At 51.0% G+C, this 15,324-nt stretch overlaps 1 protein-coding gene across 1 annotated transcript; it reads left to right on the top strand.

Annotated features, from left to right (window-relative positions):
• The first annotated feature begins 8,391 nt into the window (after positions 1-8,391).
• On the top strand, positions 8,392-14,960 carry RHOU (ras homolog family member U). Its single transcript, XM_040552845.1, has 3 exons — positions 8,392-8,908; positions 9,188-9,246; positions 11,963-14,960. The coding sequence occupies exons 1-3, from the start codon at positions 8,566-8,568 to the stop codon at positions 12,416-12,418; spliced, it is 858 nt and encodes a 285-aa protein (XP_040408779.1). The 5' UTR covers positions 8,392-8,565; the 3' UTR covers positions 12,419-14,960.
• The last annotated feature ends 364 nt before the right edge of the window (positions 14,961-15,324 follow it).

The raw sequence follows: 15,324 nt of genomic DNA, 5'->3' as shown, positions 1-15,324 counted from the left end.
TTGGAAAGTGGGATACAGCCTCAGTGAGTTTATCAGCTCTGAGCAGTATGTTTGTAGGCAGATAACCTGCAAGTACCTCCCTGCTTAGCCTCAGACTCATACAGGGGATTCAATAGGTCATGTGTGTGCTGGTGGGAGATATTAAAGTCATTCAGCAAAAAATGTAAAAAAAAAAAAAACAAAACACAACCCAGCTTTGGAACAATTCTTTGGAAATCAGTCATTCATTACGTGCAGTTAATGATCAGTTTGTGGGTTAATAGCCAAACATGAAGTTAAGGATGACTAAAGCTTAAAACAGATTAACTGTTGGGTGACTGCAGTCAAGACAATATTCTGTTAATTTTTGATGGTTTTTCTGGATAGCCTCCCATGGAGGCTGAAGAGGGATATTTTAACTTGTCAAGGCAATAGCACCATAGCAACAAATCCTTAAGAAGCCTGTCAATTTGGTGCACAAAATCTGTTTTGCATAACACAGCTTTGATCTTTAAGTGTATTTAGCACTGCCATTTTTTTTATGAGTGCGGTGAAGAGGTGAAATAGGTCCCTTGTTCAAATAGGACAACTTATTACTGTCCTTTAGTTTTTGAAGGACAAGCTGTGAAGAAGCATACCTCTTTTAATGTGGAGGTCCAGTCAGGGGAAATAGGCCTTGAGCATGAGGCCATTTACCCTTGGGTTAACAGTGAAGCAAGCCACATGAGGGTTTGCAGAATCCAGCCCTTATTTTATTAAAACAAAACAAAACATATTTTTATTTGTTCATTTTCAATTCCTGTTTCCCCAGGTGGGTTCCCAGGAAGACACCTCGTCCTGTTGTTTTCAAGCTGTGCTTCAGGGGCACGCTGGTGATTTGCATGGGGAGAAGTGGTCAGGGAAGTGGCTGGAGAAAATGCAGGTTGAGCAGGTACACTTACTTCCATGCAAACAAATACCACAGTGAGGAAGCTGGAGTACTGAAATGTGTTGTAGGGTTGTCCAGCTTCCTTTCTGTTGTCTGAGAAAATTGACATGGTGCCATTGCACTTGACGGTCCTTGGATTGTTTTCCAAAAGTATAGCTGGAAGAGAAACTGTCAGGAAACACCTGCACATCCCCACTGCCTAGAAATATAAGCAGTTGTACCTAACCATTCCTGACAGCCCCATGCATCTCACCTTGGTGGAGATGCCCTGGCCCCAGTAGGCAACTGCAAAATGCAGCTGTCCTTACCACTAGGCAGTTTCACCTGACATCTGTATTGAGCCTCCCTTGCTGCAATGTAAACTCATTATTTCTTGCCTTATTTGCCTCCATATGCTGTGGAGAATGGATTATCCCCCTTCTCTTCATCTTGGCAAAGCCAAATTGTATTCAGCCCCCTGTTGCTCACACAGCCCCCATGAGGCGCAACCGATTCTTCCTTCCTTCCCTGTGCTGCCTAACAGTGAGTCACTGATGGCCAGTCTGCCCCGGAGCAGCCCAGAACAGTACCCTCTACATCTGTCCTTTTCTGCTGCATTGCTTTTATGCAATGCTGTCTTTCCATCCTTAACCACTTGCTGGAGTCGTTTCTAGCTTTGAGTCCTTCTCAAGCTCTCAGCCCTATCCCTTAGAAACATCTCACGGGATCAGCCAAAGCACATTCCTCTTTGCTCTGCACCCACTTTGCTCTTTTGCTTCCCTTCAGACTGCTGGAGGTGCGGGCTTCACAAAAGCCAGCTCCCAGAGCTGCGGGCCTGCACCATGCACATGTAAACATGCACCAGCTCCACATTAACTGGGAAATAAGATAACCCAAAGCACGAAAGGAAGAAGAGCTCTGTGAATAGTCAGAACCTGGAGCTAAACAGAGATATTTTATCCTTCACGTTTTTATGGGGATTTGTTGTGGGGTTGTTTTTTTATTTTTATTTTTATTTTTTTATTTTTTTTTTTGTTAATTGTTGCTCTGGACATTTTTGTTTTATCAGATGGAGAATGACACTTAAGACCTAACTAATTTGTCCCTCTTGTCAATGGCTCTTTGTTTTCTTTTAGTTTTCTTTCCCTTATTTTTTTTTCCCAAACCTATAATCATTTCTTTGTTCCCTCTGGCAAGCTGGCTACTAGGATCATTATATTCTTGCAAGGCAGCCTGCCTTAGACCTGGTCACACCATTATTTGTGGCAGCAGCAGCAGCAGCCAGGCTGGCAGCAAGGCACAACGCCTGGGCTCTCCACGCGAGGCCCTGCACAGAAAACAGCCATGCTCTGCAAATTCAACCCCCAAAAAACAGCAGGCAGATGCCAAGGACAGTCTGGGCAGCATGGGGGGAGCAAGGAGACAACCCTGGTCAGGAAGAGGAGGCGGCAGCCAGAGCTCAGCAGCTCTGCATGGAGCAATTTCACAGGGGGAGGCAAGGGAGGCCTGCGCGGCTGCGAGGCCTCGGTGGCAGAGATGTGCTAGTTAACAAACAAGGCAGCGCGGCCCTGCCCGTGCTGCTAAATGGCTGGCGTGGTCCCTGGAGGAGTTTGTCCCAGAGCAAAGCAGTGCTCCTGCAGCCAGCACCTGGTCACATTTAGGAGCTGAGGTGGCCCAGGATGGTTCACAGTGGTTTGGGTACAGCTCCTGCTCTGTGGGGACAAGAGCCTGTCCCTCTGTGGGTGGCAGGTCACATGGAGGGGTTCGGGGGCAGAAAACCTTCCCTGGGCTGCCTGGCATGATGATCAGTCTTTTAGCTGCTGGTTTATCATCCGCCTCTGCTCTTGTATCATGCTCGTCACTATGGGGTCAGGGACAGTGAGTACAGAACATCCGCATTCACACATTGAGGCTTTAGCCAAGAGTTTCATCTGAAAATGCACTCTTTTAGCTATAACCTTATTTTGAGATTTTTATAAGCAGTACCATTTTTTTGATAACTGAAAAGTCACAATGGAACCCTTTTCCAGAGCTCCTTAGCATTGCCCAGGGCAAGCTCCTAGGCATGTTTGGAGGAGCCCCCTGCACACCTCGGGTGTGGGTTCGCTGCAGCCTTGCCCCAAGCAGCGCAGCTGCAGAGAGCTGGTGGCTGGATTAGGGCTGAGCCCACCCTGGGCTATAACCCAGGGATAAGGGCTGGGCCATATGGATGCAGGCTGTAAGCCTTCAGCTGCGTTTACACCAGCCTTTTGTTCTTCCCGTCTCACCTCTGGCTGACACCTGCGTGCCTCCTACGTGGAGGCAATATCCGCGCCTTGCAGCCAGGGCCCACTGCACACACAGGGTGGGGAGGCAAAATTGGATCCTGCCGTGGAGGTGAAACCTGCTTGTGGCCTTTCCCTAATTGCTGTTATCCTTGCTGAGTCTTCTCCTTGCTCAGCACCGCCTCTAGTAGCAAAGTTGTTTTTCAACCATTATCAAAACACTTTAAAAGCAAAAAGGAAACTTGGCAAAATGAAAACTACCAAGAACAACAACAAAAAATCCTCCCAAGAAATCTGGGCCTCATCCACTCTTCTGTTAATTAGCCTTAATGAAAACAATAAAGCCAGAAAGCAAAGCAAAAGTCAATGGAGGTAATTGGGACAGGCTGCTGGAAAAGCAAGAGCTCTGGGAAATGGGGAGATGGCTGCAGCATCACCTTGCAGAGAGCCCCAGATTCCTGGGTTCTGTGCCTCCCCGAGTCCTATTTCACACCAGATCAGACCAGGTGGGGTAATTATTGCAGCTGTGTTTTTTGCTGTTTAATAGGTTGCTCTTCCTCCGCTGCTTTTGGGACACAGCAGCACTAGCAGGGAGTGCTCCTGCAGGCACGGCAGGGTTAAACTCACCTTAGCAAGCAAACAGGCCTCTGGAAGAACTTGCTCAGTGCTTTTGCCTGTTCATTTTCATTGAAAAATTTCTGAGGACAACAGTAGCACTTTATAAAGCACGTGTATAGATAAAAAAGCTTTTGGACTTCTTCCTCCTCCTCTCTACTAAATACTTTGCTGCCTCTTTTGCATTGCCATTCCTATTGACGTAAGCTGAAGATAAGAAACGTTTGCCTGTGGTGCCTCGCTCAGTTTTCCACGTGTGGCTTCTGTGCTGATTTGCCCTGTGTCTCTGCTGAGGTTTCAATCCACTTTCAACCAAAAGCATCGGGGTCCTTGCTTGGCTTATCATACCAACACAGCTGGCAACCTATTAATCTCCCACTCCCAGTGCCTTCACTTCAGTGGGAAAGCTCTGCATATTAGTGGTTTGCATTTATAGCTAACAGAATCGGGCACTCAAATCCCCTCTCCTTCACTCTTAGAGCAGAGGAGCTGCAACCTTTTCGTCCCTCTTGCTCTGATACTCTTTCAAAGGCATGGAGAGCCTTAAAGCAGTGGGAGGAGTAGCTTTGCATTGTAGAGGCCTACTGGTAGAACCGTCCTGGCAACCCTTTGGAAGCCCAGCTGAACGCCGAGGCACAGGGAGGTCTGTTTGCTCTGCACTGAGTGAATCCTGGCCTTTACTTTCCTGTCTTAGTTTTGCCATGCAGCACAGAGAAGCCGCGGCTCTTCTCCTCTGCCCGGCTGTGGAAGCTGTACCGCAGTGCACCTCTGGGCTGTAAGTAGGGCAGTGATCAGGGAAGCACAGCCTGCTCACTTTCAACAAAACCAACACTTGTGCTGGATTGTTCCGAGTCTTTTAATCCCCACCAACAAGATCCTAGCAACTGCTTTCAGGAAAGGTCATTAAAAGTGGAAAGGGAGAGGTTTCTCAGCAGTTGGCATGGGGTTCGTCCAAGTCTGACACCGAGAGGAAGCGGCCAGCTCCAAAGGAGATAGCATGAGGAGCAACCATTGTTTTTCAGACTTTAAAAGTCACCAACTAAAAATGTCTGGGCCAAATTGCCCGTGCAGGCATGGCCACATGGCCCTGCTGGCTGGGGCAAGCTTCATGTGGGAGGGTGGGCGCAGAGGTGAGAGCAGGAGCATCCCTCAGAGCAGAGGGGTCTCTGTGCCCCCTCACCTCCCAGCACTGGTGGCAGAGGTCAAGCCCCCTGCTAGGAAGCTGGTGTCACCCCCTGTGAGATGTGGGCACCTGCAAGGATGTGTATGGCCCACCGCGAGGTGCCCTTGGAGGTACCCATGGTGGTGAGGAGGGGAAAAGCACTGATCTCTGTTCACACTGGCTGGTGACTATTTCAGCCTCACCTGGGCATATTTTATAAGCACCCTAAGATGGCAGTCAGAATCATATTATTATTACTAGGGATCGGGAGCATGGTAGGCTAGGAGCTGTTTTGAGGGTCCACATGGGGAACTGGTAAGGTTGTGGCAGCTACAAAAAACTACTAAAGGGCTTCACATACAGGCCCATGGGCAGTGGGGCAAAAAGCATCCATGCTGCAGATACAGTGCCTGTTTTCAGTGCTAGCTGCTCTGTCTCAGCTCCTCAGGGATGTGTGTCCAACTCAGGTGTCATTTCTCCCTCAGTTCTCTCCTCTGCCACTCTCGCCATCCCCACCGACGTGCAGCATACTGCCAAAGCACACTTTCTTCTCCTCTCCTCTCTCCTCCGAGCTGTCTGGCTTGGTGCTGGGATTTACCTCCCTCTCTCCAGATCGTGTCTGCAACCTGGGGCTCCTGGGGCAGAAATAGCATGGCGTGTTATAAGTCCTTGTGAGCAGGAGCACAGTGAAATGCAAAATGTCACAGGGCAGTCAGAAGCAAGGCAGGCTCAGTTCCTTCATTCAGATGTGAGGCAAAAGTGAAATCTTTTGTTATTTTTCTTACTGGGACATTTCTCTGTCACCACCAAGACCTTACCCAGCCTGTCCCCATCAATGCCCAGGTGGCCTGCGGGGGCCACTGCTCTGTCCCTGCTCAGAGCATGGCCAGTATGCCCAGAGGGGTGTGGGACAGTCCTGGGGTGACAAGGGGCTTCAGGACAAGCAAACTAAGGGGTGACCATACAGGACGTGGAGCACCTTCCCGCAGCGGTGGTCCGAGATGGGCTGGAAAGGACGTCAAAAGTGAGATAAAGGGATCACCTCCCACGGCGATTCCCCTGCAGAGGCACTGCAGATAGGAGGCTAGGGTTAATTTGTTTTCTGAATTAATTAGGAATTTGGGAGGCTCGAAGCAATTGTGCTTTGTTTTGTTTTGTATTAGTTTGTTTTCAGGTTTATCTCAACAAGCCTTTTTGCCTTTGAGCTTGCTTTAGCGTCTTCTCAATCAGAGTTTAGCTTGAGGGGTGGGGAGAGATTATTGTGTTAATAATGTGTGCTGCTTACTGATCCCTTTCCCCAGGTAGTGAAAACTTGCCTGAGATCGATATCTTGGGTGATGAAAATGTTCTTTAAAAAAGCCCTGGCAAAAATAAATATATATATATTTACGGTTTTTAATTACAAATGAAATACATAATAAAAACAGTAACATCTTGTACTTCCCTAGCCCTTTTCCCTCCTGGTTCTCAAAAGGCAGCCTCAAAAGCACTTCTCTGGAGTCAGAGCAGGTCAGATCTGCCCTTTATACAAGCTCCTTTTTCTTTCCCAGCTGGTTGCCCTCTCTTTGCTCCCTCCTGCTTCCCCTTTCTCTCCTTCCCACCTCCCCAGCCACCGGCCAGCTCAGCAATGTCACCACGATCCCGCTCTTTGGAAAAAGAAGGGGTGCATCGTAGATGGCTTTTTTCCAGGCCAAGAGGTTGCTCCTCTCACAAATAACAGGATCGCGGTGACGGCCCCGCAGAGCAGGCTGTACCCTTCCCCTTGCACTAGCAGCAGTGCATCACGTCATGCTCGGAGCGCGCCGCCTCACTCCCGTGCCTCTCTCCGTGTCAGGCTTTTCAAGTTTCTACAGTAAAAAAAAAAAAAAAAGGAAAAGAAAGCTTTCATTCTACAAGGCCAGCACCCAGTTTGTATTTTTTATATCGCAGGGAAAATGATAAGCTGGGATATAACAATGACCTACTTCACGTCTTGATAAAATAATTTCCTCTGTCTGTCATTTTTCTCGAAGAATAATATTTGACTAACACGAGCATGGAAGATAGGGCAGGAGCTTTTCTGTGAACTGATAATGGACCAGATTCAGCCCCAAGACAGACAGCGGCCCCCCTGTTGACCTATGTGAAGCTAAGCCTGTTTATCCCGCGGCTCAGAGCTCAGAAAACAACCGCGTTAAAACCTGTGAGATGTGTGCGTGCGATAGGGCCGTGGCCCAAAGCTTCGGCGACAGCGGCTATCAGCGGCAGCATCCCTTCGGGACCAGCCCTCAGCCCACCGCCAGCACCGGGGGCTGCTCTGACTTGCTGCTGCGGTGCGGGCGGGCACCCCCCTGCAAAACAATGGGTTAGATCATCCTCTTGCACAAAAGGCTTCTGTGTTCGGTAGGGCACATTACGGTATGGCACAACCATGCAGCTCCGAGCCCGCTCCCGCCCCCCGTCCCCGAAACAATGCGGACAGTTATAGTCATCTCCCACCTACGGGAGTCCTCCTCGTCTTTGTGCATCTTTGCTCTGAATGAGGCCTCGTTGCAGCACTGATATGGGATGGGGACTTGCTGTTTGCTGCTGCAGGTAAGGGGTGGCAACGCTCAGCCAGCCTCGTGCCCACGGCTGGCGTGTATTTCATGCCGGTGTCGGAGATGGCAGCACGTCTGCTCGCCCTCGGTTGGCACATCAGCCAGAATGGACAGAAACTCGTCTGCTGTCGTGCCTTCAGCATGCCCTGACACTCCGATGGCCAAAGCTGAGTTATTTACTGTATGCTGGCTTCCAGCATCGCATGCACTAACCAGGAACACGTGCACTAACATGGTTCTTCCATTGCACATGCCTTTGTTAACCTGGTCTCGTCTTGTGCAGAAACGTGGCTATGTCTACGCTCAGAACCATAAGGAACAAAACGGACCGAGCTGAGACCCTGGGCTGCAACATGGGCTCAGCCCAGCCCCGTGACCACCACCAAGGGACCCCACAGGCTCTGCTGCACAAGGACGGGACCTCCCCGCTTCGTGCTGCCACAACCGCACCCGCACCCGGGGCGTTAGCCGCGACACGAGGCCCGAAGCAGCCCACGGCCGCTCTTTCAGCACGTGCCCAGCGCAGCCGCCGGCCCCCCCCCCTCGCTCCCGCTGCCGGCCCCGCTCCGCCACCGGCCGCCCCCCCCCCGGCGGCCCGCGGACCCCAAGGCAGGCGGCGATGGGCGGGGCCTCCCCACCCCGCCCCCTCCTCCCCACCCCGCCCCCTCCTCCCCAACCAATAGCAGCGCGCGGCGGGGCGGGCTGACCAATGAGCGCGCGGCGGCCGCGAGCCGGCCCGGTTGCGCTGCAGCGCCCCCTATCGGTAGCGCCGCGCCGCGCCGCGCCGGGCGGTGCCGGCGGCCCCTCCCCGCCCCAGCCATGTCACGCGGCGCCGCGGGGCCGCCGGCCGCGACTCGGTAGCGCGGGGCGAGGCGGGCGCAGCGCGGCCGGGCTCGCTGCTTCCCTCCCGCCGTCCCTGCTCCGGGGCTGGCTTCGCGGCGGCCGCGCCGCTCCTGCCGCCCCGCCGGGGCCCCGCACCGCCTGCTCGCCACCTCCTTCTCCTCGTCGTCCTCGTCCCGCCGCTCCCCCGCCGGCGGTGCCGGGCCGGCCGCCCCCCGGATGCCGCCGCAGCAGGAGGGCGATGCGGGCTACATCGGCAAGCCGGTGGCCGGCGGCTGCGAGGTGCCGCCGGTGCCCCCGCGCAGGGTGCGCAGCGGCCGGGCGGCGGCGGCGCTCGGGGCGGCGCTGGGCGGCCGCTGCCGGGGGGCGGCGGGGAGCGGGGCCGGGAGCGGGGCCGGGGCCGGGAGCGGAGCCGGAGCCGGGGCCGGGAGCGAGCCGCGGCGCAGCATCAAGTGCGTGCTGGTGGGGGACGGCGCCGTGGGGAAGACCAGCCTGGTGGTGAGCTACACCACCAACGGGTACCCCACCGAGTACATCCCCACCGCCTTCGACAACTTCTCCGGTAAGGACGGGGGGCGCCGGGGGGGTTTGGGCGCTGGGCGAAAAGTTTGAATCTGCCCCGAGGTTGCGTCCCTGCCAGCCCGGCTGCGGTGAGGCTTCGCTCCTTCTTCTGCCCTCCAGCCGCTCCGTTTTGTGTGCTGGGGGCGTCCCGAGAGCATGGAAGGGGATAAGGAGCTCGATCCCGGGCAGCGGCATCCTTCCCCTCTCCCTTTTTTTCTTTATTAATGGAAGATGTGCGAAGTTGGACTCACCACGCTTTCCCCCTCGTCTCTCCCCCAAGCTGTTGTGTCTGTGGACGGCAAGCCGGTGAGACTGCAGCTCTGCGACACAGCCGGCCAGGTCAGTGGAGCCGCGTACTCGGTTCAAGTGACAGCGGGAGGGGACGAGTGGGTGGTCGGGCTGATAGTGACTTCGTGGCTTTGAGCATCCTGTTAAACCGCAGCCCTTCTCCCTCGTTCTCCGCCCGCTGCTTTGCCTGGGGTCTGCTACGGGGTGGGGGGATGCACAGGTTGCGGCTCCGCACGGGGACCGGGCACGGCTGCCGCTCTGCTTTGCCTGACCAGAAAGCTGAAAAGTCTGGGGATTCAGGGCTGTCGGTTTTTCTCCTTGAGAGGTTGTCACTGGCTTTGTTTTTTAGCTAAATAGCTACGGATTTAAGAATGAGGGTGTTTGGGACAAAGCATTCACAGCTGTAGGTGTGCACAGATGGACACTGCACTTTTAAAGGGGCAGGAGCTTAAGGGAGAAAAAAATCCTATTTGGTGTTATCTGTGGAGTCTTCACATTTGCCATTCCCACCCCTAAGACGTGCTGCTGCCCCAAACCTGACTAACTCCTGCAGGGCTGAGGGTGGCTAGTGCCTCTCAGCTCCTAGTTTGCCTGCTAAGCGAACCTGTTTCTTGTATTTTCTGCACGCCCCTTGCTGGTAACACCCTAAGCAGTGTGCAGCACTGCTTGGGAGGCATTGAGCCTGGACTGCTAAAAGTGTTTTGCAACCGAATTTGCCTTTGAAGGCGATAGGAGCTGGGTTCATGAACAGCTTTGTGGATCTGGGTCTGTGCCTTCACCGAAACCACGTGGAAAAATCTCAGTGGCCTTAACATACAAACCTATTTAAATGGGTTGTAGCTGGGCGCTCCCCTTAGTAAAGGAGCTTGAAGGGCTGCACAGCCCTAGCAGCAGCGTAGGACTGTTTCATCTGCCCTGCAAACCACAGTTAAAAGCCTGCAAGCAGCCTTCTGCAGGTGGTGGTACGAAGTGAGATAGCAGAAGTGAGCACTGATGTTAAGCCCTGCCAAAGTGACGTGGTGGCTGGGTGTGTCCACAACCAGAGTAACCAGAGTGTGGCAGCTGAACGTACCACGGTGGCAGGGTGACAGCCTGTGGGAGGGCAGTGCCCAGGGCAAGGCAGCCACCGGCGGCAGGAGGGAGCGGCAGGTCCGGTGGCCTCTTGCCTTTGCTGCTGTAAGTGGTTGAGGTGTTCGCTCTGTCTGTCCCAGAGCAGCCAGAACGGGGGATTTGCTTCCTTAGAAACTGAGGGGCTACCTACGGTAATAGAAATTGACTTGAATAAAAGGTACCTGGCTGGGCACTTTGTCAAAACCATGCTGCAGTGAGATTGGTGCTGAAATCTGCAGCTGAAAAATTGTAGATATTTCTGTGTCAGCAGCATAAAAAGGTGTAGAGTCCCTGCAGTTTGTGCACTACCATCGAAACCGTAGGAGTGCACTTGGAATATAAAGGGTATTATTTCATCTGGGTAGAAACCCTTAAGATCTGGGTTTGGCTTTCAAGCCTATTGAATCGAGCCTCGTTGAGGTTTCTCACGTTGCAAGGAGAGGCAATTACGTGGCGAGGTGCCTTTCCGCAAATGGTCCTGTCCTTCAGTGCTGCAGCTCACTAAACGCCGAGTTTCTCTCAAGCCAAATGGTGACAGCCTGGTTTCCTGTGAGGCTTAGTCTGGGAATCAAGAGAGCTAATGAAGCTTGCTTTCTTGACTCGTGTTTTATAAATTGCTGTCTCTCTGAGAGTTACTGCTGGAAGAAATTCATTCGAGTGGAATGAGACTTCTGAGGCTTCCAGTGGGCTTTAAACTGCATATCCTGGGCCTTCAGAGGCTTTAGAGCAAAATTTCACATCTTGAAAATTAACACGTGACTTGCAATTCAGCAGTAAAACGCTGGTACCGGAGAGATGTTTTCAGCTGTGTTTGTTCTTTGCACTTTAAATTCAGAGCTTTTGAGAACACGGTCCGTTTTAATTAAAATGTCACTGCCGCTGAGGCAAATCCTACCTGTTCAGGCTGCTAGTGTTACCCTGCTTTTATCCTGCTGTCAGCATAAAGGCAGGCTGCATGGAGTTAACCCTTGCTTGTTGCTGCATTCTTGCTTCTTGCTGCATTCTTCGCTAGCTGCTGCCTGTGGCAGAGTCCTTTGTTACCTTTAGGTGCCTGGCTTCCTTGTGGCAACCTCCTGAAGCTGAAAAAGGGCTTTGCTTTGCTGGAGTTTGCTCTTAAAGGAGGAGGGAAGGAGGAAAAAAAAAAAAGAACAGGTAGCACTGGGAGGCCTGTTTGCAGTTTGTTTGATGTGGCATGGGTGGGAGGGAAAGGTAAAGCTCTTATTCCATGCCATTGGCATGTTAAGCCTGCGCATTGTGATTCCTTATTGCTGCCATCAGATCTAAATCCCTGGGCACAATGGCAGGGAAATTATTCCCATCTCCTGGAGGATGTTGTTAAGTAGGCGCTGGTTTAAAAAATGTTTCCGGCAGGGGAATCTCAGCCAGGTGGGGAAACCAGCACCTTCCTTCCATGTGCCTGATAGTGGCAGGGTGTCCACAGGCTGGCAGCTGCGCAAGGCCAGACCTCAGGCTTAGCACACGTGGCTGCTGCTACTGATGCACCTTGTCCTGTGGCCTGGGTGCTAAGGTCTCTCAGGATGGCAGGAGGTGAGCCTCAGCTTCTCCAAGCATCAGCAGTGGGCTTGAGCTGGGAGCATCTCAGGGAATCCTCCAGCGCTGTTTCTGCCGGGTGCTAACACGATGTTGTTCTGTGCAGGATGAATTTGACAAGCTCAGGCCTCTGTGCTACACCAACACGGACATCTTCCTGCTGTGCTTCAGCGTCGTCAGCCCCTCATCCTTCCAGAACGTGAGTGAGAAGTGGGTTCCCGAAATCCGGTGCCACTGCCCCAAGGCGCCCATCATCCTGGTGGGGACGCAGTCGGACCTCCGGGAAGACGTCAAAGTTCTCATCGAGCTGGACAAGTGCAAAGAGAAGCCCGTCTCGGAGGAGGCTGCGAAGCTCTGTGCCGAGGAAATAAAAGCTGCGTCCTACATCGAGTGCTCGGCTTTGACTCAGAAAAACCTCAAGGAGGTCTTTGATGCGGCCATCGTGGCTGGGATTCAGTACTCGGATACCCAGCAGCAACCAAAGAAATCCAAGTGTAGGACTCCAGACAAAATGAAAAACCTCTCCAAATCCTGGTGGAAAAAATACTGCTGTTTTGTATAGGAATCGCAAGGACCCGAGTGCTGCTCTGAGGACATCAAATAGAGGCTATATTAGCTCAACTCTCATTCTGTGTCGTCCCGGGTGTATAGTGTAGATCTGTATGTATGTGTATATGTTGCTACTGGATATCTCGGTTGCCCTTGCGAGGGCAGCAGAAGGATTTGTAGTTAAATGATTGCTATGAATCAGGAGTTTCGTGACTAAATAATCTTTCATTAAGGAAGAAGCACACACCGTGTGTCTGTGAGGTTAGAAGGATTTGCCTGAAGGATCTGACTTGTGTCACCATCTATACGCTACGGGGAGGACCAAACCGGAGCCCTTCACTGTGAGGGCTGTGCAGCAGAGACGTGTGAGTGACTGTGGAAGTGTGGAGCCCAGACGGTCAAAGGGAAAAATAACACTGTGCCTCCTAATGGACGTTTTTAGCTTTAAAAACCCACTCCTCTCTTCTCTGTGTCTTCCCAAACCAACACTCTTAGGGATTGCTTTAAAAAGGGTATGCAAGAGGTGTCATCTATACGCAAATGCCACGGCTGGAAAGGTCACGAATACACCTTCAGCGTGCTGCGAGGGAACCCGATACGTTACGGCACTGACATCTCATTTGTCACCTCCTGACTCGAAAGTTGTTTCTGTCCTTGTCCCCCTCTCCTTCCCAGGAAGTCAGGTGGAAGCGTTACCGAGCCTCAGCTACCACTCTGGGTAGTAGCGGGCTCCTCTATTTATGCAGACGTGGTGGCAGTTCATCCGTTTCAGCTGAAAGGAATGTAAATGCTGTTGTGTTGTGTTTTTTTGTTTGTTTTTTTTTATTTTTTTATTTTATTTTAAAGAGAAGTATCAAATATCTGTGCAGCACCACCACCAACTGCATTTGTTTTCAAGTCTACAGCCAATAATTTCCTAACACCCGTCCTTACCTTTAAGGCTGATAAACAAATAACAGATCAGGCAAATCAAGATGATGATAAACTGGAATCTGGAAACTGAGGCTGCTGTGTCCTCTTCACCATGCTGCTTTCAACCAAGTTAATGTTTCCCTTCTAAAGGCAACAGTTGCTTGTTGTTGAATCTTGTCCAAGCTCATGCTGGGGAAATTGGCTAAGGCCACCCTGGAAATTTAGCTGATAACGTTTTCCCACATGGGTCTAACAAGTGAAACTTGCCTAAAATGTAGCTGGGTGATCAACATAATGGAGAACTGAGTATGATCTTCCCTCTGACTAAATCCGATTCCTACTAGACTAAGCCTAATTCCAGCTCCTGTGGGGTTGAGAGACTGGAGGGGTAACGTGACTCTCTGCAAGAATTGGTATTTTAACTTATTCTGCAGAGGACATTTAGTCTGTGCTGTCTGTCTGTCTTTTTATGGCCCTGACTACTTTTTTTTTTTTTCTTTCCTAGGTATTTCAAGATCAGATTATATTCTATTTTTTTTCATTTGGCCGTAGCCTTGAAGTGACCTTTTCATAGTCTTAAACTGAACTGCAGTTGCAGAAAGCTGGAACCTTTTTTCGTTGTAGATGAATCAATGCCTGATATCAAGAGGAACTGTGGAAGCCATCTAAATTGATAAAGCTGACCACAGTTTACCTCCTGGCCCATTAAATAAAATGACACTATGTAAATGGATTCTGGGGTGTATTGGCATAAACTCCACAGACAGTATTTTTTTTCTTCCACTACAGCAAAATGAGCGCAGAATGGATAACGTTCCATGGCTGAGAACTTGAAAATGGAATGGAAATCTTTACATAGGGCCTGATTCAATAAAAACATGTTGGCTTCTGCACTGGAACAGCCTGCAAAAGCAGTTTCCATAGCACAGAAGCTGGATGCATTTAACTTTGCTGCATCTGGTTCGTAATGGTTTAATGTTTACTGGTCATGAAGTTGACATCTGAGCCTTTATATTTCTTATTCTAATGCATTGACAGGATTTCAGATACACAGTCATACCGTCATCTTGGAGAAAAATGCAAAGCCAGACTTCTCTTGGGTGCTTTACTTCTCTGTAAAATGGTCTCAGCTGATCAAAAATGTGGGGTTTAGAAGGAGACAGGCTAAAATCAGAACAACTCCCATTTGCAAAAATAACACAATTTCTTCTGCAAGGTCATACTGCTTTGTATCATGCCGTACTGGAAGCAGTAGGTTATATTTTATAAGCAGCCTGTTTCATAGTCTGGAGTAGCATTACTTTTAAATGTAGCCAGCTGTGACTGTTTCTGAAAATGTGATGTATATACAACTTGTTATAGCCCTTTACTAGGTGTATGTAAACTGAGGTCTAATAACTTTACGAATACTGCTCTACACGGGGCTACACAGGGTCTAGGTTATAGAAATATTACTTTTAAAATTGCCTGTGTTTTACAAGCGCGAGTGAGGGGGAGATGTCTCTATGTAGTCTATAATCTGATGTGCCTTATGAAAAAAAAAACTGTCTTCTGTTTTCTACGTGTAGGCTATATTCTGAAAGAAATATTTCATGTGAGAGTGATATAAATGAGATATTTGGAAATAAATGCTCATCTGTGTATGCGTCTGCCTCTGCTGCCCACTCTGAGGAGGCTGGGAGGGTGTGGGCGGGCTCCTTGCTCCTGGACCCCAAAACCTGGGGTGTGGAGCAGGAGGAACACAGAGACAGGGAGAGCTGGGTACACTGAGACTGGTGTAATGTTTCCCACTCATGTTGCTCCATGCACACCCTGGGGAGCTGGAGAGGGCATTTCGGAAGAGCAGAGCCCATTCCCTCTGCTTGGCACCAAGTATCCTCTCTGCCCCTATCCCACTGAGCACCCAGAGCCCACCGCTGCCACATCCTGGTGCAAAAACACCTTTTCTACCTGTGCCACGTTGTTCTTCTGCTACGAGTGCTGCTGTCTTACGTATCCCTGCGTTTG

Source organism: Cygnus olor, chromosome 3, assembly GCF_009769625.2.
Source record: "Cygnus olor isolate bCygOlo1 chromosome 3, bCygOlo1.pri.v2, whole genome shotgun sequence".
In the NCBI taxonomy this organism is placed as follows: Eukaryota; Metazoa; Chordata; class Aves; order Anseriformes; family Anatidae; genus Cygnus; species Cygnus olor.
The sequence above is the reverse complement of the archived record's forward strand: the minus strand, read 5'-3'. Positions and strand labels throughout refer to the sequence as shown.